The following is a 26,431-nucleotide window of genomic DNA, read 5'->3' as shown; positions in this document are numbered from 1 at the left end:
TAAAGATGGGGGTCTCTCTATGTTGCCCAGGCTGGCCTTGAATCCCTGGGCTTAAGCAATCCTCCTACCTTGGCCTCCCAAAGTACTAGGATTATAGGCATGTCCCGCCATTATTTTTCATAGTTTAAAATCTTTATTTTTTTATTTTTTATTTTTATTTTTAATCTTTTAAAAGTGATATTTGATTGTCTAAAGCAAAAATAATAGCAATGTATTATGGAATTTTGTAGCATATCTATGACAACAAAAGCATAAAGTGAAATGTTCTAGGGTTGTACTGTTACAAAGTTCTTATGTTACACTCGAGGTGGCATACTATTAATTGAAGGTAGACTGTGGTAAGTTAAAGATGTATAAAATAACTCTCAGAGAGGCTACTAAAAAAGCAATAACTAATAAGTATAGCTAATAACCAACTATTAAAAACATTCCATTAAATTCAACAAAAGGGCTGGCCATGGTGGCTCATGCCTGTAATCCCAGCACTTTGGGAGGCTGAGGCAGGAGAATCACTTGAGCCCAGGAGTTTGAGACCAGCCTGGGCAACATAGTGAGACTCCATCTCTATTTATTTAAAACATAAAAAATAAGTTCAACAAAAGGCAGAAAAATAATTTAGAATATGGAAAGAACTAAATATATAAATAGGGAAAGGTGAAGTTAGGGAGTATCAATGTAACAAAATATTATGTAATTGCTGAAAATGTTTAAGGAGTTTTAAAATTTATTTATTTATTTTATGGAGAATGGGGTCTCGCTATGTTGGTCAGGCTGGTCTTAAACTCCTGCACTCAAACGATTCACCCACCTCAGCCTCCCAAAGTGCTGGGATTATAGGCATGAACCACTGTGTCCAGGCTTAAGGACTGAGTTTTTATTGTCATAGGAAAGCACTTACAATATGTTAAAATTTTAAAAATAGGGTGTAAAGTATATCCATTAAAGCATAAATATATACAATTTATACTTTAAAGTGTAAGCTATACATTTATAACTATAAAATATAAAGCATTTATACTTCAGCCTAAATAACTGCAAAAATATTGTAGGCATAGGAAAAAATATGTGCATTATAGGATGCTTAGCATAAAAACAAAGAAAGAACAGAAAGACAAAACATGACTGATAATATACCAAATGTGGTCGGGCGTGGTGGCTCATGCCTGTAATCCCAGCACTCTGGGAGGCTGAGGCCAGGCTGGTGTCAAACGGGCTGATCTCGAACTCGTGACCTCGTGATCCACCTGCCTCAGCCTCCCAAAGTGCTGGGATTACAGACGAGAGTCACTGCGCGTGGCTAGTTATTTCTCTTTTTTTTTTTTTTTTTTTTTTTGAGACAGAGTCTCGCTCTGTCGCCCGGTCTGGAGTGCAGTGGCCAGATCTCAGCTCACTGCAAGCTCCGCCTCCCGGGTTTACACCATTCTCCTGCCTCAGCCTCTCGAGTAGCTGGGACTACAGGCGCCCGCCACCTCGCCCGGCCAGTTTTTTTTTTTTTTTTTTTTTTTGTATTTTTTTTTAGTAGAGACTGGATTTCACCCTGTTAGCCAGGATGGTCTCGATCTCCTGACCTCGTGATCCACCTGTCTCGGCCTCCCAAAGTGCTGGGATTACAGGCTTGAGCCACCGCGCCCGGCCGTTATTTCTTTTCTTAAAGATGCTGCAGTTTATCACTATGGTTAAAGACATAATGGCCGGGGGCAGTGGCTCAGGCCTGTAATCCCAGCACTCTGGGAGGCGGGAGGCGGATGAATCACCTTACGTCAGGAGTTCGAGACCAGCCTGACTGACATGGTGAAACCCCATCTCTACTAAAAACACAAAAATTAGCCAGACGTGGTGGTGGGCGTCTGTAATCCCAGCTACTCAGAAGGCTGAGGCAGGCGAATCGCTTGAACCTGGGAGGCGGAAGTTGCAGTGAGCTGAGACTGCGCTCCAGCCTGGGTAACAGAGCGAGACTCCATCTCGACAACAACAATAACAAAAAGACAAACGCACAAGATTTGGGGGCTCAGTCAGGCCAGGGTTTGGTTCTTGGTTCTGTCACTTGCTAGCTGAGTGGCTTTTGGCAAGTCAATTTATCTGCAGCTTCGTTGCTACCTCTACATAATGGAGATGAAAGTGTCCACCTCCAAGTGTGATTTTGAAGATTCAACGAGCTAATGTGAATAAAGTATATAGCGAAGTGTTTGGCACAAAGCTAATATTGAGTCATTATTACCACGGAATGGTAATAATAAATTATTGGTATAATTTATACCAATTATATAATTATATAATAATTATACCAATTATTATATAATAATAAATTATTATTACCATTAATAATCGGAGGAAAAAAGTTTTGAAGGTAAAACTTCTTTTGCGAGGAACCCTCAGGGACACAGGCAGTGGAGTGGTGAGGCAGTCCCTGAGGTCAGGTTCTGAGTTCAGAACCAGGGCAAAGCACAGAGCAAGCAGCACTCAGGTCTTCCCAGTGAAGATGCTTTTGGTTGCAAGGAGCAGAAACTCCCTCACTGAGCTGCAGTCCTGAATTCATTATGATATCAGGTGTCAGGGAAACCAGGCCAAGAGATGCCACCAGCTTTCATGAAGCACCAGGATAGGAATACGGACTCTGTGCCCCAGGTCCACAGCATCCCACGGTGAGTGCCTGTGTTACATGTCCTCACTTCCAGCCATGTGCCGAGGCCCAATTCCTGGGGTTTCTGATTGGCCAGCTCTAGTCAGGTGTCCATCCACAGTTCAATCAGATATGACCAAGGGGGGGAGGGGCTACACTGCAAACATGGCTGCCTGGGGCCTGGTTTGTGGACAATGGGAAGTGCTGCCAAGTTCCGGGCCTGTTTTTTTCACACACCTGCTCAGGCCTCTCCCTCCTCCTCCATGAGTTAGGCTGCTCTAGGCCACACAGCTGTAGTAAGTGTCCTGGGGTCACTCATGGCCGCCCTGTGTAGAAGCTCCCTGTGGGCTGTGAGTAAAGGTGATCCCCAGAGAAAGGGCTGTGCGTTGATGCCCCCAAAGGGCATCCCCTACATTTTCTTCGGTTTCCTGACATTTGCAACAGGACCACAGTTGGTGACTGATTCCCTGGCTGCTGGCTAGGATCTGACCCAGGCGGCACTTCTGGATTCCTAGTTTTTGCTGGAGAGGGGTTGACTCCCAGATTAACAGGCTGTCTGGCAAATGGTGGCGTTCGGCAGCACTTAGGTCCGAAAACACAAAGGTTGGGCTAAGAAAAGCATGATTAACTACACACACACACACAGTAGAAATAAAGAAACAAAAGACTAGTGTATCTTTTAATTGTCATTTTATAGCTCCCCACCGCAGCTGCCCCCCACCCTTCCCTTTGGTGACAACACAACGTCTGCAGGCTTCAGGGGGACCAGGGAACAAAGCTGGGGCCTGGCAGCCCCACTACGCTGCCAGCCAGGGAGAACAAGTCACAATTACAAATTATCACAACAATTAGTGCCTGTACTTGGGGGATCTGCAAATTGAGGAGGCCCCAGCTCCTCATTGTACAGGGGTCTATTTGGCAGTGACCTTGCTCTGGAGACGATGATATTCCTTCAGCCTGTAAACCAGATTCAAAACAAAGAAAAATGTAAATTAACAATAACAACACACACTGGGTTCAATTAATTCAGGCAGAACTGGGGTGGCGGGGGCAGCTGTTTGTTAAGATGTGTGTGAAGTTGTCTTTTTTTCTATTCCCTCTCCCGCCCTGGCCCCTCCTGCCCTCCAATCAGGATAATGTAATTAATTTATCTTAGGGGGAAAACATTGTTTGTCATTGTTGAAGACAAAGCGTTTAACTGGCAATGGGAGAAATGAAGAGGCCATTATGTAAGCCCTGTGTGTTCTGGGCCATTTAAAAGGGTTTATAGAGTCATAAAATACAAACAGAGGGCGCAGGAAGCAGGGGAGGTGGAGGTGACTGAGGGGAAGGGAGAGGACCCTCGGCAGATGGGCGGGATTCAACATCTCTCCAGGCATGAGCTGCCTCCAGGGACAAGAAACTGGCTCTGGGAGAAAATGGTGGCTCTGTGCCCAGGGTATGTTGTTAGCAAGAGGAGACAGACTTGCATCTTCTTCTAGATTCCAATCCCCATGAGAAGGGAGCTGGTGATGGAGAACCCCCAGCAGGACAGGTGCTCCGGACTCAGCTCCACCACCTCCTAGCTGTGTGACCCTTGGAAAGTTACTTAACCACTCAGCCTGTTTCCGAGGAGTTGCAAATTTTGCGTAAGAATTAAATGAGACATCCTAGGAGAGTGCCCCAGAGCAGCTTAGTGTATGTTAGCTGCTGGTGACAAACGACCCTGTTTGCCCTTGAGCACATCAGCCCTGGGCTGAGAGTGCTTGCTGCTGGCACTGCCCCCTGGCTCTTCCTGCATGCCAGGGCTGAGCCCAAGCCGCATGCTTGATTTCCACAGGCTCATACTGAACCTTCACTGAATCTGTGCGGCAGGTACAGCTGACACCCTTACTGGTGACTCCCAGAGGATCAAAGGTCTGAGTGACTTCAGATGATGTGTACCACCCTCCTGGGCCATGGAGATCCACGTGGCTAGGATGGCTTCCAGCTAGACCTACAGCTCAGGTATGGTGACAAAACAAAGGCTTCTCTCCACCTCTATGCTATTTCCTTGTTTAACCTGCTCTGCAAAGGAGCGCATAGTGGAGTCCCTGTGGCTTAGGGGGAGGGGAGGGCAGGTATCAGAGGCACCGGGTGGGACACAGGAACCTAGGACCCTCTGTTACTGTTGGCTATCAAAGCATGCCTCTGAGGATGCTATGGGCAGATGGACAGGAAAGTGGGGTTTGTCTAGGGCAGGGCAGCGGAAAGGTCCCATCTAAAGCCTACTCTTTACACCTGGGGGCTTTGATGGCCCATTAGGGCCCTGAGCTTCTCACCTGAGGGAATTGATGTTGATGAACCCGGTGGCATCAATCGGCTCATAATCACCCTGCACGTTCATGCTGCAAGGAGAGTAGAAGCTTGTCAGCTCAGCCTGGCCCTGGCCTCTGCTTGAAGGGAGGACTGCTGGGGCCAGAGGCAGCCCACCTCCCAGATACCAGGGCATTTCCCCTGTGTGGGTCCAAACCCTCTCTGCACGTCGGCTTTCCATTTAATTTCTGTACAACTCCGGGAACCCTCTTCTGGGCCAGGCACCAACCCAAAGGTTGGAGCGCCCTAGTGGAGCACACAGCAGCCTCTTCCCTGCTGTACAATGTGGCGGGAGGCTAGGAGCAGCCGCCCCAGAACTAGCCCTATGAAATCCTACCAACCAGAGCACTCCATCTGTAAATGGAGCACGCGTCCAAGCCAGCTGTGCCTTTGGGACTGTGTGGATGGCATCCACTGACCTGAAGGCTCAGAAGGCCTTAGGGTGTGAATTGCAATAGCACAAAGGCATTTTGCAAGCTGCAGGGAGGCCTCCAGCATTCACAGCAAGATTGGCCCATGAAGTCACCTTCCCCCTCATTTGTCCAACCAGTTAGACTTCATCTAATCCATCCTGAAACCTGGGTACCCACCGCCAGTGTGTCGTGGAAAATGCTGGGTTGACTGCTGCTGTACTCAGCAGAGCAGATTTTACCTCTCTACAGTTTCCATCTCCCAGACTCACCAGCCTTCTGCTTTGGGGCTCTCCACCCTTAGCTGCTCCTCCCAACCTTCCTAACCATGGCAGTCACTCCAGCCGGCCGACTGGGGTTTGCGTCCTGGCTCTGCCACACACCACCAGAGAGCCCAGGCAAATATTCCTGCGCTTGGAGCCTCAGCCTCGCACCTGTCAAATGCGTGGTTAGCTCTCAACGTCACTTTTGGTTCCACATGAAATAATGTAGCTGGTGCCTGGCACACGGTGAGCACCCACTAGTACTAACACTATTCATTCACTCATTCATTTGTTCAGGCATTTATTAAACCTTTTGCTGCCTGCCAGGTGCTGGGCCAGGTGCCAAGGAAGGAAGAGCAAGAGTGGTGTCCACAGGGAGGGACCAGATACAAGCAATCAATCACCCATTGCCTTCGTTAATTATGGTTGTGCTAAGCACTTAGGGCGCGTGGAATCAGATGCCTCCTATTCTACTCCGAGAGGATGGGGTCCCTTGTCATGTCCTGCTCTGAATCAGCCCCTCCTCTGCAGAATTGCAGCCCTGGGACAAAGCTGATTCAAGGTTCCCAGTGACAAGGAGGTGGCTTGTCCCCTCAGGGGCCCTCTCTAGAGAAGTGAGATTGATGGGGGTGGGGGGGGTTGGTGTCGGGGCGGGGGCAGGAGGATCTGCTGCTTTGAGACCCTGAGGCTGGACGTCTGACTGGTTCTTTGTAGACTGTGGACTTTTTACAAGAACCAATGAGGTCTCTGCATCTGCCTGGCCCCAGTGACTCGTTCAGGACCCGGGCCCTGACCTTCACCAGGCCTTGAAGCCGGTGGGCGCGTGGAACTCTCTGCAAAGTCAATCCCGTACTCCTGGGCCTCCTTGATTTCCCTTCCTCCCTCCTCTATACCTCCATGGCCCCTCCTGGGCTCAGGCACTGAAGCCACTAGGAGCTTTCATTCCCTGGAAGAGGAGGAGATGCCAGACTTGCTGGCCACCCCTTTCTGTGCAGAATCAGTGCTTAGGAAGGGTTGGACCAAACTAGACCACCAACCTCTTCAGATCCCTTGAACAGACCTTGTTTTGGAAACCAAGCCTCAGCCCCACTGGCCCCTGTCCTCAGCGCAGGGAGAATGCAGGACGCAGAATCCCCCCTACCTCCGTGACCATCTGTCCCTTCACCTCCATCTCTCACAACAGAGTCACAACAAACTCTCCCCATCCCGTTCCCCAAGGCGGGACCTTCCCAACTGCCCTGGCAGCCCCTGCAAAGAGGGTCCATGTCCAGGGACAAACGTCCCATGAGGCTGCTGGGAGTTCCAAGAGGGGTTTCTCAGAAACTAAAAAAACCTCTTTTAAAAATTGTGGTTTGAAGTGAGAGGGGAGGTGGAAAAAGAGTTTACAATGAATTTTTTTTTCTTTTTCTTTTTTCTTTTTTTTTTTTTTTTTTTTTTACCTCCCCTGACGGTCTACAGAAAACCTCTTGTGCTTTTATTTTTGCTCATTCGAGTGGCTCTGACCTGCTCTATAATTACGTTACTTTCTACCGACTGTGCCGCGGCATTTCCAGCTCTGCTGCCTCTCGCGGCTTCCTCGCTGGGCCCTGTGACGCTGTCACTCAAGGGCTTTCAAGTCAGCGATGTAGAAATCAAAAAGAAAAGGGAAATGGTCGGAGACACAGTGAGAATAAATGCTCCTGCTTTTCTCTCTTTTTTTTTCCCCTTTCCCTTTTTACTTTATTCATTTAATCTCCCTGAGTGAGACTGTAAGGCTTAATGAAGGGTTGGACAGATTATTAGAGGCTGTTGATTTGGAGGGGGAGGGAAGAAAGAGCCAGAGAGAGAAAGAGAGAAGATAATTTGACATTTACCCCGACTGATCTAAACTGATTCAGTTGTATTTATGGCTTATAACGTGTTTAGAAAGATTGAAGGGGGGAGAAACTCAACATGGCAAGGAGAAGGGAAAGAAAAAAATAATATTGACTGGCAAGCAAGACTCGTAGTTTAATTCCCAACCAGCCTCCAGGAGGGAGGGGCTGGCCTCGGCCTGAGCTAAGCTGAGGGGGACCCTCGTCCAGTGGGGGCTGTCTGTCCCACAGGGGCCTGCCCCATCTCTGGTGACCTCTGGAGGTGACACCTGGTCCGTTGGTGCAGGTCACTCGCATCCACGGGACGGACGCAGGAGTGGCCAGTCGTTAGCTGCCACCTTGGCCCTGGCTCACCAGGGCCCTCCTGCCTATCCAGGGGCTCCTCCTTGGCCACCTTCTGCCTGGTCCATCAATGAGAAATCTCCTCATGGTTCCACTTGCGTTAACCCTTTTTTTTTTTTTTTTTTTTTTTTAAAGAGACAGTGCCTAACTTTGTTACTAAGGCTGGAGTGCAGTGGTGCGATCCTGGCTCACTGCAGCCTCCAACTCTTGGGCTCAAGTGATCCTCCTGCCTCAGCCTCCTGAGTAGCTAGGACTACAGGTGCATGCCACCACATCTGGCTAATATTTTATGGATTTATTTTTTGAGACAGGGTTTTGTTCTGTTGCCCAGGCTGGAGTACAGTGGCATGGTCATGGTTCACTGCATCCTTGATCTCTCAGGCTTAAGAGACACTCCCACCTCAGCCTCCCAAGTAGTTGGGACCACAAGCACATGCCACCACGCTTAGCTAATTTTTTTATTTTTAGTAGAGATGAGGTCTCACTATGTTGCCCAGGTTGGTCTTGAACTCCTGGCCTCAAGTGATCCTCCTGCCTCGGCCTCCCAAAGAGTTGGGATTCCAGGTGTACGCCATCTTGCCCAGCTGGTTCCCTTCTTGTCTCACTCCACACTTTCCCCTAGGCAGTCTCTTTTGGCCCAGGGCTTCAGAGAACATCAAAATGCCTATGATGCTCCAGGGTCTTCAGTCTAGGTTCTCCTCAACTCTAGACCCAAGTGTCTGACGGCCTTCTAGTTAGTTTTCCCAGCTATCTCAAAAGAAACCCATGCTCATGACACCTAAATCCAAATGCATGATCCTTCCTCAAGAGCATTTCCTCAACCCAGGGACTGCACCCAGCTGCTCACGACCCCAGACACTAGAGTGATTCTGGATCCTCCATCTCCCTCCACATCCAAGTCATTTCAATCCCTCCTCCTAGATTTGTGTCACCTTCGCCTGCTGCTATCTAGTCCGGGAGTCATCAGCCTGGTCCAAGCTACCGCATTTCCACAGGTGCCCTCCCACCTACTCAAATCCGTTCTCCAGAGCAGCCAAGAGGACCCTCTAAATGCACAGATCTCATCTTGCCTTTCCCTTTAAGATCTAGCTTCGGCTCCCTCCCCCTGGCCTCTTTTGCCCTCCCACCCCTCCCTGCTGTTCACCTGTTAACTCTTTCTGCTATTGTTTGAATAGCAAAGGAGCTTCTCTACAACCCCAATTATTTTATATATATATATATATGTGTGTGTGTATATATATATATATATATGTATTTTTTTTGAGACAAGGTCTTTCTATGTTGCCCAGGCTGGTCTTGAACTCCTGGGCTCAAGCAATCCTCCCACCTCGGCCTCCTAAGTAGCTGAACTTACAGGCATGCACCACCCCTCCTAGCCAATCCCAGTTATTATACCCAGCCAGACTATCCTGCATTCGTCATAGCCCGCTGCCACCTTGTCTAATTCTACATCTGGTTTGATCCATGCCTTTCTCCCAGCTAGCCTGTAAGTTCCACGGAAGCATAGTGGTGTCTATATCCTCTGTGACCATTGCTCTATCCTCTGCATGGTGCCTGACATGTGCTCAGGCACAGATGTCTTGAGGATCCAGTCAAAAGATAGGCTCTGTGCCCAAGTTGGGGTCAGGATGAAGTGTGGGGCACCTACCTCACCAGCTCCTCGTTGTAGAGAGACAGTGGGGACTCCCGGCCGAGAATGTACACCTGGCCCTTGAGGACGGACACCTGCACTTTCCCTTCCACTCGCTCCTGGGACTTGGCAATGCAGTGGCGGACAAATTCACACTCAGGGCTGTGCCAGAAACCTGCGGGGAGGAAAACGGGATATCACTAGGGAGGCTTCCTGCACTGCAAGGGCACAGGACGGGTGCCACATGCTTTACCCCGCCATGCAGACCATGACTGCCTCCCATGCGTCTGGTACAATGTGCGCTTGCCAGCGGCTGAGTTGAGGACCATGCTTTCATAGCCTTGCCCTCTAACCTTGCAAAGGGCCTGTGAGTAAGGAGGTGACCACCTAGGTCACTTCCCTAAGGGTCAGGAGGAGGGAAGTGACCCTCTGCTTCATGCCGTAGGCATTCAGGAAGTGCCACAAGCCAGCAACTGGGGACACAATGGTAAAGGGCCCCCATCCCTGGCCCAACAGAGGCGCTAATCTTCCGGGGGAAGCAGAAGGCTCAGACAGTACTCAGAGGCACGTGCTGCCTGGGGCTTGGTGATGTGGGTGTCCAGTGCAGGCAGCTGGGTGGTGGTTCAGACCATGGCCATGCATAACCTTCCCCTCTCTGTGCCTCTGTTTCCCCATCTGTTGAGTGGGGATGTTACAGTAATATTTCGTGTGGAGCCCCTAGCACTGAGCCGCACCGGCCTTAGGGGCTACCGTGAACTGGAGTCCTGGCTGGAGCCCACCCCTCGGGGTGCGTGGGCCCCTTGGAATCAGTGGACTGTTTTCTGCACCTGCTACTGTTTTCCTGGGCAGATAGAATATTTCTGCATAGATAAGCGGCAGCACAGTGCTCAGGCTTTCATCTGCGCTAGCTCCCTGAATCCTCATAGGCAGCCCTCTGAGAGACACTCTCTTAGCCTTTCGCCTTTCTGGGTGAGGAAGGGAGGCTCAGGAAAGTTAAGAAACTTCTCCAGGATCACACAGGCTGGAAGTGGGGAGCCTCCATTTGACTTCTGTTGGCCCAAGTTGTAACAACTCTGCTTCCTACGATCAACTGGGAGCTTTCTCTATGGCCAGAACATCCCTTGGTGTGTAGGTGGGGGCAGGAGGTGCCTGAGAAACATGCTCCCTCCCCTCTCCCCCAGAGCCCTAAAAGCCAGGGAGGGGTAGCACTCAGACCCCAGTCTGGCCCGGGCCTCTCTCTAGCCGCTTCGGATGGAGGCTGGGACCAAGGGGCGGCAGGCAGGCCGGCCATGGCTTGGGGGAGGGACAGGGCAAGGCTAGGGTTTCCTGAAACGGAGCTGGGAAGGTGAGCCCACCTGGGCAGCTGTGGGGCCAGATGGTGCATGATCTCCTGCCCTGATAAAGGGCCGGGTCAGCCCAGGGGCTGTGGCTATTGTGGGAGGCCCAGGCCCCTGGGGGCACCTGCTGAGGCCCTCCGTGGGAAAGGGGACAGGCCTCTGGGATGGGGTCCTGGGGCTTGCAGAGGTGGGGGAGGGCCAAGCAGGGAGAGTAGAGGTTGAGCCCTTGCTCTCCAGTGTCCCATTCTTTGAGTCCACATCCCAGCCACACCTGGACAAGTGATGTAACCTCCCTGTGCCTCGGTTTACTCATTTGCACAATGAGAAAACATGACTAACCAGAGGTTGTGTGGATACAGTGAGAGAACGCAGAGTGCAAAGCATTTTGCATTTGCAGTTTGAACACCATGCTGTGTGCCAGCCCTCACTACACAGGGAGAGAGGCCCAGAGAGGGAAACAGCCTGTGCAAGGCCACACAGCAAGACTGTGGAAGAGCCCAGGTCTGATGAAGCACTCCTAACTCTGGCCCAGGGCTTTCTCCAACACACCCCGAGACCCTTGTGGAGGGGGCCGCTGATGTTCTCCCAGCGCCCCATGCCCTGGTGTCCTGGGCTTGGCCATCTTTCTGACAGAGCGGGGATAATTAGCCCATTAAGTTTCCAGGCTGGAAGACAGGAGATGGAGCCAGAGATAGGACAGAGATCTCCGTGGGAGCAACTGGCCTGGGCTTTATCTCAGAATTTTTTACCTCTGCCCCCACGGGGGTCTTCTGCTCAGATTTCTTTTCCCAGCAGACCCAGCCTGGGTTAGGGGACAGCGAGCCTGGCTTAAGCTGCATTGGGGGAGACCCTGCACCCCCTAGACCTGCAGATACACTGTGGGTGGGGCGTAGGGCTGAGCTGGAGAGGGACCCCTCCCCCATGCTGCTAGCCCCAACCAAACACATGCAACCCTTTCTAACTGGAGCAATTCTGTGTGCCTTGCACCTTATACCCATTGTATTGCTGAAGAAATGGAGGTGAGGGGAGAAGAGGTGAGCTATACCCCCTGGATGAGACGCTCCACTGGGCCCTGCCAGGGTCTTGAAGCTGGAGTCCTGCCAGGCTAACCCTGGATGCCATTCCTGGAGGAATGGTGGGCTTTCCACCCAGGAGCAAGACGGGACTGGGAAGAGACCCTGGTGTGCCCTCAGCCTGGTGCCCTTTATTTGACAGGAGGGGAAACTGAGGCTCAGCAAAGAGACAGACCTGCTCAAGACCATTAACCCAGCCAGAGGCAAGGCTCCACGTGCCCTGCCTCCACATTGGGAACCCACACCAGGCGCTCGCAGTTATTTCACGCACTGGAATAACCACTCGTCCGCCAGGCGCTTTTAGTCCTCACCACCAGACAGAACTGTTATTCCCACTCTTCAGTATGGGAAAACTGAGGCCTAGGGAGGTTAAGTAAGATGATCAAGCAAAGCCCTGGTCTGTACCCTTTCTGTATCCCTCACGGGGAAAATCGCATCAAACAGCCCCTCTGAGCTGTGGGGGTCAGCCTGCTGCCCGAGGCCGGTCTTGGTGTTTGTGGAGCCCTGGATGTCAGCGGACCAGGGCAAAGTTAATATTAGTGATAACCACCAAGAAGCAGCCCCCTACTGTCCCTCACCTCCACTCTGAGGTTTGGTTTCCTTTTCAGTCTCCTAATCATTGTACCTCAGTTTGGGACGTAGAGGGCTTGTCGCTGGCTGACAGAGTAGGGACTCAACCCAGTCAGTCCCGTGTAGAGGCACTGTGACCGCAGCCAGGAGCCAAACTGTGCCCTACACCCAGGGTTCCCGTCTGTGCCGCCGCGCCCCTTGATCATGAGCATCCTGGAATCTGTTGGAATAACTGGGAACTTGGCCGCTACAGCTGGCCTGTCCCCAGCCCATCACCAGCCAGGAGAGCCCGGGCAAGTGTCTTCACCTGGGGGCCCCCGTTTCCTCACCTCTGCACAGCTAATATTAGATAATACCCCATCAGGTGCCCAGCTCAGAGCCTGGCAGCAAGACAGCAGGATAAGTGGCAGCCACGGCCACAGCCATGGTGGGATCAGCCGCTGTGGAGGCCCCGGAGCAGCCCAGCCAGGTGCTCCCTCCTCTGCCACATCTTAATAACTCTCTCACTTTATAACTAAAATCCTTTCAGGGTTGCAGTCCCACCAGGCTGGAAAGCCCGCAGGAGACAATGGTATTTAAGCACCTGTCTGTACCTGGGAAGGGGGGCAGAACTCGGCTTCAAAGCTGCCAGGAACAATGGCAGGGAGAAATAACGCCAGCCAATAACCACCGAGCCCTCTTGAAATCCTGAGATGAGTTACAGTGATTAGGAGGCTTAAAAGGAAACAAAATCTGAGAGTGGAGGGGAAGAGGCGAGGGGAGGAGAGCTTAGCCCAGGAAACTATTAGATTAACTAATACTAACTTTGCACGGGTGCCCTGACGTCCAGGCCCCCAAAGATGTAAGGGTCGGCCTCAGGCAGCAAGCAGCCTGTCCTCCCACAGCTCAGGGCAGCTATTTAATGTAATGCCCAAATCAGGGGTATGTGTATGTTATGGAGTGGGGGTGGGAAGGGCCAGAGAGTCAATATTTGAGGCTCTTCGGGTCCTAGGGTCTCTCTCAAAATGGCTCAACCTACCCTTGCCACTCCAGGGGAGCCACAGACAATGCAGAAACAGCCACCTCGCTCGGCGTGAGCCACCGTGCCCGGCAACACTTGAATTTTACATAATTTGTCATGAAATAGCATTAAATTTTTTTTTTCCTCCCAACCATTTAAAAATGTAAAAACTGGCCAGAGGCAGTGGCTCATGCCTGTAATCCTAGCACTTTGGGAGGCCAAGGCGGGCAGATCTCCTGAGGTCAGGAGTTCGAGACCAGCCTGGCCAACATGGTGAAACCCCAACTCTACTAAAAATACAAAAACTAGCCAGGCATGGTGGCGCGTGCCTGTAATCCCAGTTACTCAGCAGTAACTTGAATCACTTGAACCAGGGAGGCCAAGATCGCACCGTTGCACCCCAGCCCGGGCAACAAGAGTGAAAGTCTGCCCCAAATAAATAAGAACGTAAAAACTATTCTTAGCTCATGGGCTGAACAAAAACAGGTGACAGGCTGGATTTGACCCAGGGACTGTAGTTTGGGGACCCCTGTTACACCGTATGAGGGTTGGATTTTGGAGTCAGGATTCCAAGGCTGGAATCCAGGCAAGGCATGGAAATCCGGGGCAAAACGGGGACACCCCCGCCTCAGGTGCTCATGTCACCCACTGGTCCTTCCACACACCGGCTGGGTATGTGGCAAGGTGCAGGCCTTGTGGCCACCCCAGTGGTTTCATGGTCAAGATCTGGCTCCTGCAGTACTGGGGTCTGGGGCTGAGTTCCTGGTCCACAGAGCCTCTCCCTCAAGTTCATGGAATAGGTCCAGGTTCTGCCTGGAGACAGCCTGACTTAGGGGTCAAACCCAGCTAGGCCACTTCTGGTTTTAGGCTTTCCTTCTGAGCCTCAGTTTCCTCATGTGTACAGGGAGCCGCAGACCTTCTGGGAAAGTTGTGAGGACCATGTGGGGCGATGCATGTCGCCACAGTGCCCAGCGCCTGGCACGTGCTGGAGTCATGCAAACTGTAGGCGGTGGAGGCTGCTGGACACCTTGGGAGGCCGGTGTCCTACCTACCCCGGACACACCCCATGTCAAGGTAGGTTCCAGCATCCCCTTGCTCCCTCATGTCCTGCACTTTCCCTCAACCCCCTTTGGCCTGCACCTTTTGGGGTCTCACACGAGGATGGCAGTAGGTGGCAGGGGAGGAAGGTGCTGATACGGAGGGGAGGGCCAGGCCTGAGGGCCTGATGGTGATTTGGGATCCCTTGTGGGGTGGTTAGAGGGGACAGTCGTAGAGTCTTACGCACCGGTATACACCAGCTCAGCAAATTTCAAGCCCAGGCCCTGTTTGATTTTGCGCACTTCTCGGTCCATGGTGAAGGCCTCGATGTCTAAATGAGCGTGGTAAAGGATGGTGCCTGCTGGGGTCTCGTAGATACCTAGCCATTTTTCCAGGCAGGGGGAAAAGGAGAAAAAAGAGAGAAACGCATGAAACCCAAACTGTCAGCAAATGACAAAAAAAATAATAATAATGACTCGTGTGACAGGAGACAAGCCGGTCGGACCCATTCACTCCCAGCTTGCTGCAAAATGCATCTGTCATTATGTTCATGCTGGGGCCACGACAGTCCACTCTGCAGCTTGCAGAGAAAATGTCTAGATGCCCCCTTTGAAGGGGCCCTCCGACGCTAGAAAATGACAGGGTTTCGGAGCAGCAACCCCTCCCTCCCCATGCGTGCCCACCGGCCCGAGGTTGAAAGCCTGTAATTAAAGCGACTACGGTAGAGCCCAGAGCCCCAAATATCCCTTCCTCCCTTCCACCAGGGAGCCAGGGGCGGGGGACGGCTGTGCACATACATGTACACATGTGTACACACATGCCACCTTCAGCCTGTGGGGCCCCTGCGGCCAGGTCTTTCCAGAGACCACTGGGTGGCAGAGGGCTTGGGTGATCACCTAGGCTGACCCCACTGTACAGATGGGGAAACTGAGCCCAGGAGGAGAGGGGGTGTGCTCTAGGTGGAACTGGGGACTAAATGTAGGTCCCCGAGTCCCTCACCAGTGCTGTCTGCTGCCCTGTAAGTCAACTGGCCATGGAGGCCCAACCCTGGAAGGTCAGGGGAGAGGGGATTGCTCAAGTCCCCTCCTGCGACCTCAGGCCCGTCCCTCCATTTGGAAAACAACCTGCTTGGAACAGATGATCTCTGAGTGACACAGAAGTGCCTGGCCCTGGGCTGAGCTGGGTCTGGGGTAAGGCCCTACTGCATTAGAGGACAATGGGGCACCAAGAGGCAGGACTGCCCACACCACACAGCCCAGGCTCCCTCTTGCCCCCAGAGTGCAACCTCTCTCATCAACTTCAAAGACCTGGCCTTGCGCAAGCCTGCCCTGCAGCTGCTGTCTGGGTGGAGCAGGGCCCATAGCTCCCCCATCTCCAGGGATTTTACCCCGAGAACTTCCTTTCTTCCACCACACGTTACATCACTAAAGGAGCAGGTTCTCAATTATCCTGGGAATTTACTAACATCTTTCTACAGTGGCTGCTTGAAAAAGACCCAACTCATGTTCATAGCAGCATTAATCACAATAGCCAAGAGGCAGAAGCAACCTAGGTGTCCATTGAGGGATGAGTGCAGAAGCAAAATGCGAGATGGACTATTATTCAGCCGGGCACAGTGGCTTACGCCTGTAATAATTCCAGCACTTTGGGAGGCCGAGGCAGGCGCATCACCTGAGGTCAGGAATTCAAGACCAGCCTGGCCAACATGGTGAAACCCTGTCTCTACTAAAAATACAAAAAACTTTAGCCGGGCGTGGTGCTGCATGCCTGTAGCTCCAGCTACTTGGGAGGCTGAGGCAGGAGGATCACTGGAACCCGGGAGGTAGAGGTTGCAGTGAGCTGATTTCACGCCACTGCACTCTAGCCTGGGTGACAAAGCAAGACTCCGTCAAAAAAAAAAAAAAAAGGAAATCCTGACACACGCCACAGCATCAACATAAGGCCATGACGCTAAGTGCAAAGGCCAGGCACAAAAACACTGTGTGTTCCACTCATGGGAGGCCCCTCGAGTCGTCAAAATCATACAGACAGAAATGGTGTCTGCCAGGGGCCGGGGGAGGGAAAATGGGGAGTGTTTCATGGGGCCAGAGTCTCAGCTTTGCAAAACGAAAATGTTCTGGAGGTGGATGGTGGTCACGGTGGCACAGCCCTGGGAACAGACTTACATAGTGGCACAGCCCTGGGAACGGACCTGATGCCACTGAGTGGCACAGCCCTGGGAACGGATGCCGCTGAGCGGCACACTTACGCATTTTAAAATGGTTCATTTTATGTTACGTGTATTTTACCACAAGTTTAAAATTAAAAAAATAAAACATAAAAAAATATAAAAACCATGAAGGATATTGGTTTCGACTCTGAAGCCCACCGGGGATCTGGGGAGGCTGAGTCTGCCGAGCCCTCGTGCACTACCAGAAGTTTCCTCCTTGGAGAACTCCTCCAATCTTTGATCCTTAAGTGTTAGAATCATGGAAATGTCAGAGCTTGCATTAGGATCAATCCGGTACCGTGTTCACCCGACTGTTAGCTGCCAACCTAGTATTCCAACAGCCTGCGACAGGAGCCCAGCATATAGAAGAGATGGCAGAGGCTGTGCTGGGAGGAACGGAGGCCCCTCTGCAAACTCTGGACTCACCTTAAATCTAGTCCCACACACCAGTTTTACAAATGAGAACCGAGGCCTGGGGAGGGGACTGGCTTGCCTAATACTACCTGGCCAACTGGAGGGGGAACGGGCCCAGCACCGGGGTCTCCCATTCGGCTCCAGGGGGCCTCGAAGGGCCTTTGGCAAAGTGATCAACTGCTAGCCAGAGCATGAGAGAAAGCCCAAGTCCGGGCTGTTGCTGTGGAGGAAAAGCTTGAGTGCTCACCATGGCTCTGTGTACCTGGACCGAAGGGCACCTCTCTGGAGGCTTGGTTCTCTCATCTGTAAACCCGATATACTGGTGTCAGGTGACATGCTTGTGAAAGCCCCTCACAGCAACCAGGTGCAAATACGAGTATCGCGTGCCACCAAAGAGCCCATCCCGTTTCACTGGTGGGGGCTGTAGCCTTCGGCAGTCTCCACCGTCTGAATTTAGTTGTGACTGCTGAGCAGGAAATGGCCTCTCTCCAAGTTTATGCAGCGGCCCAAGCCCTCACATCCCTCGGGAGTTCCTCAGGCCTCACCGTGACTCTTTTTTTTTTTGAGACCGAGTCTGGCTCTGTGGCCCAGGCTGGAGTGCAGTGGCGCGATCTCAGCTCACTGTAAGTTCCAGCTCCCGGGTTCACGCCATTCTCCTGCCTCAGCCTCCCGTTTTTTGTATTTTTAGTAGAGACGGTGTTTCACCTTGTTAGCCAGGATGGTCTCGATCTCCTGACCTCATGATCCGCCCGTCTCGGCCTCCCAAAGTGCTGGGATTACAGGGCTTGAGCCACCGTGCCCGGCCACCGTGACTCTTGTAAACACAGCTCAAATGGGTCCGTCATCATTTTCTGCAGAGCAGCTCAGAGCCACAAACCAGGAAAGGGTAAAAAGGCTGATGGCGGCAGAAACAGAGGAGTGACTAAGAAAAGTCATTATAGACAGCCTGGAGAACAGGGACATAGAACTCAGCACAGGCCAGTTTGTGCGGGGGATCATACCTGTAATCCCAAAACTTTGGGAGGCCAAGGCGGGAGGATTGCTTGAGCTGAGTTCAAAACCAGCCTGGACAACATAGTGAGACCCCATCTCTACCAGAAAATTAAATAATGAGCTGGGTGTGGTGGCATGTGCCTGTGGTCCCAGCTACTTGGGAGGCCAAGGTGGGAGGATCATTTCAGCCCAGGAGTTGAAGACCAGCCTGGGCAATGTAGGGAGACCCTGTCTCTACAAAAAAAAATAGTAAATTAGCTGGGGGTGGTGGTGTGTGCTTTGTGGGAGGATTGCTTGAGCCCAGGAGGTCGAGGCTGCCGTGAGTCATGACTGCACCACTGCACTACAGCCTTGGTGACAGGCAAGACCCTGTCTGAAAGAAACACAACACAAAACATGACGACCCCAAACAAACACGACGGCGCCAAGCCACCAGAAAGGGGAATGGCTGAGCAATGTGTTTAGAAAGATCAGTGCGTGCAGAACCTTGGGAAATCTCTGTCTCCAAAATGGCAGATACAACGATAATGTTGGAGGAGCAAGTTTTCAATTAGCCTAGAAACCTTATTACCAGAAATAAAGCAATTTCCCAAGAGCCACCAAGAGCACGACACTGACAAAGTCCTGCTGGTCTTCCCATCCTGGTACATACTCGAACTGGATACATATTGGGTTGGAAACAGGCCTTCTAGTGATGAGTTTAGGTACATTTTGGAATATTCTAGAAACTTGCAAAGCCCATCCTTACACTGGCCACAGAGTCGTGATAGCGCCATCTTGGACAGGCCAGTAGCAGGAGCCCTCCTCATTTTCAACTCCTAGACACCCAGGCCCGCCTCCCTGCTTTTCTGTCCTCAGCTGGGCCAACTGCGGGGCAGTCCAAACTATATTTGCAGGGCTGGAGCTGGGCACCAGGAGTCTTATAACCATGTCTTACAGAAAGTGCCCAGCTTGGCCTTTACAGAAGGTGCCCAGCTTGGCTTTGCTGTGTGACTTTGGCCGGCCTCAGCCCCGTCTCTTAGACCCAGGCAACAAGAAGGCTGCAAGTTCCTGCTGCTCTGACATTCCAACTTCCTTTGGGACCTACCTCAAAGGTAAGTGTTCAGAGTGTCCTCCAGGTGTGCCCTATTTACTGACAGTCTTGTCTCGAGAACACTCTAGGCCAAAGCGTCGCCTCCCATCAATCCAGAGAGGGGAGGACACAGGTGAGGTTCAGGGCTCGAGGAAGAGCTTTGACTTGCTCCAGCTACTGGCCCATCACAGGTGTCCCCAGGAAAATGAGGCCAGTGCCACTGGGAGCAGAGAGTGTCCGGTGGGCAGAGGGAGGGCAGAACCCTCCTCTTCCCGAGCCCCCAGCGCCGGCTTCCTGGCTGCCACCCTCAAGGGGAAAGGCTGCAGACACAAAATACACCAGCGCAATTAATATTCCTGCTCCTTTTCTTAGAAGGTGTTAAAGTTAACTGTGACTGATCAAAAAGCTTGTTTTTAGGTTGCTGCTGTCACGCGCGCACGCGCGTGTGTGCGTGCGCGCGTGCATTTTAAAACTCTTCCCTCTCCTCTCCGCAGGGGTAGGGGGTACAGACGATTTCTGTGTGTTTCTTCTGGGAAAAAAAAGACTTAAAAAAAAAGTGACAGAAACCTGATGCTAAAAGACTATAGATTTGGGGCTTTTGACAGTCGGCATACAAACCACCGTGCAGAGAGAAGGAGGAAATGACAGCTGAGCCTCTGTGTTGCCGTGGAAGAGACAACAGACATCTTTGGAGTGACACGCACAGCAGCTCCAAGTGTCTATTTTCATCTCCCCATGTTTACAGGAAAAAGACAGAGGTGTCAGCAGTTCTCTCTGGAGAAGCTTCAATCACACCATAATTACTGCCAAGAAGGGTGCGGCGGGGAGTGGGGAGAAGGGCAAGGAGCTAGGGGTGGCCAGGGGTGGCGGGGGCGGGGAGAGTGGACCAAGCAGAAAGAGGTGGGAACCAAACAGCTGCTGTGGCTCAAATTCTTCTCGTCTGTCCCTGAGGCTGCCAGGTTAGCCTGGAATGAGCAATTTTGCAGAACTGAGTGGGATCTGCCAGCTCAGCTGGGGCCCGGGCTGGGGGTGAGGGCACCTGGACTAAAGACTGTGGTCCTTTGGGAAAGCAGAAGAAGTGATTTGGAAAAGGTGGGGCATGGGGGTACCTCTTAGGTACCAGGGCCAAGGTGAGAGGCAGTTGCCATGGTGATGGGAGGCAGGTCAGTCAGGGTGGGACTCTAGCCATCCTCTATGTTCCTGGTGCCCGGCGGGCCCCATGCTGTGTGGGCCTCTGGGACTGAAAACCTCTTTGCTTCACAGGTCTCCCTCCATTCTCCATCTGGAATGTTCCAGATGGTGGGTGGGCAGGTTGGGCAAGTGGGTGGCAGCCCTTGTTCCTTCTGGGCCAGAAAGTGGAGGAGGAAGGAGGAAGGGAGACAGGAGGAGAGAGTGGGGAAGGGGAGGAGAATGGGCAAAGAGGGAAGGGCAAGGGAGGAAAGAGGGGAAGGAAGAGGAAAGGGAGAGAGGGAGGAGGAAAGGGAGAGAGGGAGGAGGAAAGGGAGAGAGGGAGGAGGAAAGGGAGGAGGAAAGGGAGAGAGGGAGGAGGAAAGGGAGAGAGGGAGGAGGAAAGGGAGAGAGGGAGGAGGAGTGAGGCGGCGGCAGGCAGAGGTGAGGCGGGCAGGGCTGGGAGGAGAGCAGAGGCAGGAGAGCAGCTGGAGAAGTCTGAGGCCACAGAGGGGAGAGAGGAAGAAGCTGAGCACAAGGACGTGCGCTGGCTCCTTCCCAGCCTCCCTCGGCTTCCCTCCGGCCTGCCTTGCCCCCCGCTTCTCCTCCCCACTGATTTCATTTACTTCACTTAATTAGCCCCCCTCCAGAGTTAAAAAGATAATGTGATAATGACATGTGAACAGCCACAATATGGAGAAGGCTACTCCAGCCTCCAGCCGAAGCTTCCCCAGCCCCCTGTCCCTGACCCTGAGTGCCACTGACTAGGCCACCCCAGACCCAGGGCACAGGAGCTGCCCAACTTCCTACCCGCTCCCACCCCCCAGAGAAAAAAATCAGCCCTTAACGAATTTCAATTACGAGCTTTGTAAAATCAATACAAATGGCATTTTCCCCTTGTACACCGAGATACGGACAATAGCATCTTTCTGCTCTGCCCTCAATATAATTGACGATTAACAGCTTCTCTCATTACTGTGCACTTAATAAAAACCTTGTTATGGGAGAATCCACAGCGCCCTAATTTACCGTCTCTCCTCTTTCCTTCTCACATGAAATATTTGGGCCGGGCGCGGTGGCTCAAGCCTGTAATCCCAGCACTTTGGGAGGCCGAGGCGGGCAGATCACGAGGTCAGGAGATCGAGACCATCCTGGCTAACACGGTGAAACCCCGTCTCTACTAAAAATACAAAAAATTAGCCGGGCGTGGTGGTGCGCGCCTGTAGTCCCAGCTACTCGGAGGCTGAGGCAGGAGAATGGCGTGAACCCGGGAGGCGGAGCTTGCAGTGAGCCAAGATCGCGCCACTGCACTCCAGCCTGGGAGACAGAGCGAGACTCCGCCTCAAAAAAAAAAAAAAAAAAAATATTTGGAGTAGAGAAATAAAAACAAGATACCACCCTAAAATTACCTAGCAACTTTCTCTTCTCTCCCCAACCCAAAGCCATAAAATAGGCGAGTGAGGACGTTCAGAGGGAGATGATACGACCTCCTCACCTGGCCCCTTGACAATCGGAGTTGCAGAGAGAGAGACTTGTCTAAGATCACACAGCAAGTTCTTGCCGTCAGAATCCCAATTTTCTTTCCTGTACCATGCTGACTAAATTCTGTGCTTTTGGGGACAGCCTCCAACAGTACACACAAAGTACCAGGGCAGAGTGGAGGCTGGCCTCCGGGAAGCTTTCCCCAGGTGGTGGTAAGGAGCCATGGGGGTTGGAACAGACTGTTGATCTATCTCATGGCTCTGACCTTCTGTGGGGACAAGGCCCCCATTCTGGGAAAAAAGTCCAGCCTCTCTGGCATGCTGTCAGCTACCATTCCACGTTCAGAATAGTGCAGTCCAGGTCTTCCTCACTAACCACCTCCTCCAGTTCACTTTTGCTCAAGTCTGCTTGACTCGCCCCACCCAGCAGGATGCCATTTCACAGTGACTTCAGGCCAGTCCTTATCTTTCCAATAGGGAAGGCAATGCATTTTCATCACGTGTGCCAATCCTGATCATTTGGTAGTGCCTGCAGGCAGCCCTGAGACACCTCTGGAGTTCACAGAATAGTGCCAGCATCGACTGGTGATGCCTGCCACAGGCATGGCAAGGGCATAACAACAGGTGCAGTACTGGAACCCTCCCCATCCCCCACCACACTGACAGCTCCTAGAGTGTGGGGGCTACTTCTGTCCCCATTCCGCAGGCCCTGGGGACTGATGGCTATTTATGGAGCACTTCCAGTGTACCAGTTCCTGCCCCCATACATGAGTTTGAACCCAGATCTGTCCAACTCCAGTCGAAGCTCTTAGCCCTCCACTCCATGCCACTCTGGGCCCAGATGGCAGTCCTGGTCCTGCCACTAAAGTGCCTGGTACTTGAAGCAAGGCCTCTATCCCACCCGTCCCCAGCCCTGGCTTCCCCATCTGTAAATGGGGTGCTGGTCTGTGGCTCCCCAAGGTCCCTCCCAGCTCTCCCTGGAGGGTGCACACTTCGCTGGCTCCCAAGGGCAGGCGGCGACAAAGGGGCATCTAATCACATGTTAATATAGGTAAGAGACAAAGGTAAGCCAGGATAAAAAGGAGCAGCTAATTAGTAACATTGTTCTCAAGGCCTTCCCAGAGCTTCAATTAGGTTGTTTCTCCTGAATAACAGCAAGCAAGGAGCTAAACCACAAGAAAGAGGCAAACCCGCCTCCCCTTTTCGTGCTCCCATGTCTTTTGAGGTAAATGCAAACAGGTCAGAACCAGAGTGATGCAACTCCCAACGCTTACCACATTACACTTGGGGAAACTGAGGCCTAGCGATAGATGACAAGTCCAAGGTCGTTGGGCAAGACAGGGCAAACCTGGGACCAGAAACAGGCCTCCAGCCCTCCGCACCACCACCCTTTTCTTCTGGCCCACATGGGGCGATCAGCTCTCTTTGGATTTTAGAATCTTAGTAAAAATAGCCTGAGGGACATGGGGCTGTGACTATACCGTGGTCAGGTTTTATTTGGCTTGGTATCTTTTCAAATCGACCCTAAGCAAAGAGATCTGAACATTTACCAAAGTGGGGAGCCCTGACCCCACCACCAGTATTAAAAATTCAGGTGCCCGATTCAGGGGATCCAACTACTGAAACCTTGTCCTCTCCCTCTTAGGACCCCCCAGAAAGAACACAGCATGGCTTTATCACACACTGGCAGACCCTCAGGGACCTGAGATCCCCTTGGTGTATGAATGGGGAAACTGAGTCCTGGAGAGGAGGATGTGGTCAAGATGAAATGGTGAGTGACCGACAAAGGGAATCATGGGCTTTGGCTACTAAGAGAAGACAGAAGCACCTGCCTGGGGACCAACTGCCCTGCTCCTGGGCCCAGCCAGAGGCGGATACGGGGCTAGGGAGGCTAGAGGCCAGCCGAGGTGGCAGGCATGCCACACTGAGGCTCAGCCCCAACCATCCCTGGAAAAAGGGCTCCGTGAGCCGGGACTGATGCTGGGACAGGACCTTAGGCGCTGGCCGGCTCCCAGCGCCTGTGCAGCCACAGCGCCCACCTCTGGCAGGACTTTTGCCCTGCCTGGCCGACGGCCTCCATGCGGCCTTAATGACCACGAAATCGGGCCTGCACGGTCTGCCTCCAAACCTGGCCTGCCCGCCCCAGACACAAGACAGCCTGACCTCCAGGCCTGGCCCTGGCCTGCCTGCTCCTCGGGGACTCCCCAGGCCCTCCTGGGCCTCTCTCAGCCCTTGGGCAGCCCTTCTCCTAACACCCTGAAAGTCAGTGGCAAAGGGCCCATGAGCCCCACTTGGCAGCAGGGGAACTGCAGTCTCGGAGGCTGTGGTGAAAGGACGCGCCCAAGGTCGCCCACGTAGCATAGGGGTAGTAGCGTCCAAATGGGACAGGTCTCAGGGATCTCTGGGTTTGCTGGGCCCTGAGGCGGGCTCTGAGCAGGGCTGAGCAGACTCACCTCGGGACTTCATTCCAATGAAGCGGTTCTCCACGATGTCAATACGGCCCACACCGTGCTTGCCCCTGTGGGAAGAACCGGTCCATTAGGTTCAGGGACTACCGCAAGGCTCAGAGTCACCCACCCAGCTGGGCTGCCCTAGGGTGGGTGCAGCTTAGGCCACAGGTGAGGCAGCATTTCAGGATCTAAGACTCAGAGGACATCTGAGCCTGGTCACCTAGTCCAAGTGCCCACTGGACAGGTGGGGAAACTGAGGCCCAGAGAGAGAAGGGATTGCCCAGGTGTGAGTTCAAATTGTTCCTTCTGTTACCTGTGTCCTGGGGCCCTGCCTAGCACCAGAGCTAACTACCGCTCACTTTCCTTCTATCCTGGCCTCCCATCCAGCCAAGGGCCTGGGAGCCCCAGCCTAATGATCCCTTGGAGGCAGAAGGCCTCCTTGGGTTGTCATCTTCCAAGGCTAAGGACCACGGAGCCTCTCCTGCCAAACGGGGCTCCCCTAGTCCGGGAAACTCTGTGGCTATGGGGAAGGGACACGGCCTGTCCTCTGCACCCCTGAGCCTCAGCCACAACCATTAGCTGCAACGGTCCAGGTCCGTGCTCGCCCGAGACAGCGGCGCCCAGGAGGCCGGACAGGGCTGCAGTCACTCACGCGACTTCGTTCAGGTACATGAAGAGCTCCAAGGAGGTCTGGTGAGTGGTGCCATCCTTGACGTTGGTCACCTTCACGGGGACCCCTAGGGTGGGAAGAGAAGGCAGTGGGCCCCTGGGCCCGGCTCAGCAGAGGAGCCTGCACCCGCCACCCCACCCTCTCCCTCCTCCCGCAACGCCTTAAATGGATGTGACAGATATGGACTCCAAATGACTCCTTCAAAAGCCCTGTGCAGGTTGAGGCCTGCTGCAGGGAGAGAAGGGGCGAGAAAGCCCCCCAGAATGAAAGGGAAAATGTAATAAAAACACTCTCCCCCACCCTCCCATTCTCTTTGCCCCTTTTGCATTTAGGGGCTGTGAAATTGGAACCAGGCCCTGAACTAATTGAATTTCACGCTCCACCATTGTCTTACGCCGGGAGCACCTTCTGTCCCACCAGTCACCCGGGGGCCGCCTGGCCGAGGTGTGGCTGGGCTCAAGCACACACACACTCGCTCACACACACACACACAGCCCCCTGCCACGTCTGTCAGGCGGACCCCGCGCCCCGACCCTGTACCCCAGACCCACACGCAGCCATCTGATTGATGGGGGTGACACGGTGCCCGCTCCAGCAGGCGAGGTGTCGGCAGCGTCCCTGAATCCAAGGAGCTGGGTCTGGGGTGGCAGGAGGGCAGGAGGGAAGGGGTTGGGGGGGGCAGTGGGTGGGTTCGGGGTTGACTTTGAATAGCAAGGGGCACTTTCTCGAGCGGTGTGAAATGAGCAATAAATGTATTGGGGCTAACAAGAGAGCTGAAACAGTGACAAAGAAAAGCTGTTCAAAGTTGGCGGCTAATCCCCCACCCATCTGCCCGGCTCATTACCATGGAGCGAGCCATCGGGTGCCAATCAGGCCTCAATAGCGGCTTTCGAGGCTTTATTAGCCAGGCGCCGCTTGGAGGGGCTTCGCTCAAGGCGCTGTCAGCCTCGCCATTCTTAACCCCCATTTCCAGGGGTTTTATAACTTGGTTGTAAATTGCTATTAAATGTAAGTCTGCCCAATAATGAACCTTAAGCCCCTCTCGCCACCCCCCGCCTCTCCCCTCTCCCTTTCTCTCCCTCCCGGTCCTATTATCGGCCTTCGCTGGGGCCTTAGATGGGGCCTGCCCGGGAGAAGAGGTGACATTGTTGGTGCTGTTGCCGGAGAAAGCCTCTTAGCCTTTAAAATAGTTAATAATTAGATTAAAACTTCAAATAAATTAACTAGAGAGTGAATGGGCACTGGCCAGGGGAGGGTTCCTCCCGTCTTTTCTTCTTCTTCCAGACAGTCCCCAAATTATGACAATAGGTCACGTTTCTTCTCCAGCTCAGCCCGCGGAGCTGCCCGGGTCCTTGGGCAGGGCTGCCGGAGCCTGGTGCCCGAGACCCTCTGCAGCCTGCCGCCTGCCTCCCACCCTCACGGGTCTCGGGGCTCCTGGGGGCCCCGTGCAGGGAGCCAGGAGATGCTGGTGGGGCCACTCCCACCATCTCCTCAGAGATGGTCCT

General features: G+C 53.0%; 1 protein-coding gene across 2 annotated transcripts in view; it reads right to left on the bottom strand.

Moving 5' to 3' along the window:
* Nucleotides 1-3,286: 3,286 nt before the first annotated feature.
* Nucleotides 3,287-26,431, bottom strand: part of LOC105464032 (argininosuccinate synthase 1) — a 57,544-nt gene continuing 34,399 nt past the window's right edge. For both annotated transcript variants that reach the window (XM_011711651.3, XM_011711650.3), the window contains 6 exons: nt 24,909-24,993; nt 24,260-24,324; nt 14,718-14,849; nt 9,471-9,627; nt 4,921-4,986; nt 3,287-3,577 (listed from right to left, as the gene is read on the bottom strand). In XM_011711651.3, coding sequence (XP_011709953.1) covers nt 3,532-3,577; nt 4,921-4,986; nt 9,471-9,627; nt 14,718-14,849; nt 24,260-24,324; nt 24,909-24,993 — 551 coding nt within the window. In that variant the 3' untranslated portion in view covers nt 3,287-3,531. The remainder of the gene's footprint in view (nt 3,578-4,920; nt 4,987-9,470; nt 9,628-14,717; nt 14,850-24,259; nt 24,325-24,908; nt 24,994-26,431) is intronic.

Source organism: Macaca nemestrina, chromosome 14 (genome assembly GCF_043159975.1).
Source record: "Macaca nemestrina isolate mMacNem1 chromosome 14, mMacNem.hap1, whole genome shotgun sequence".
In the NCBI taxonomy this organism is placed as follows: Eukaryota; Metazoa; Chordata; class Mammalia; order Primates; family Cercopithecidae; genus Macaca; species Macaca nemestrina.
Note: the sequence above shows the minus strand (reverse complement) of the source record. Positions and strands in the feature narration are given on the sequence as shown.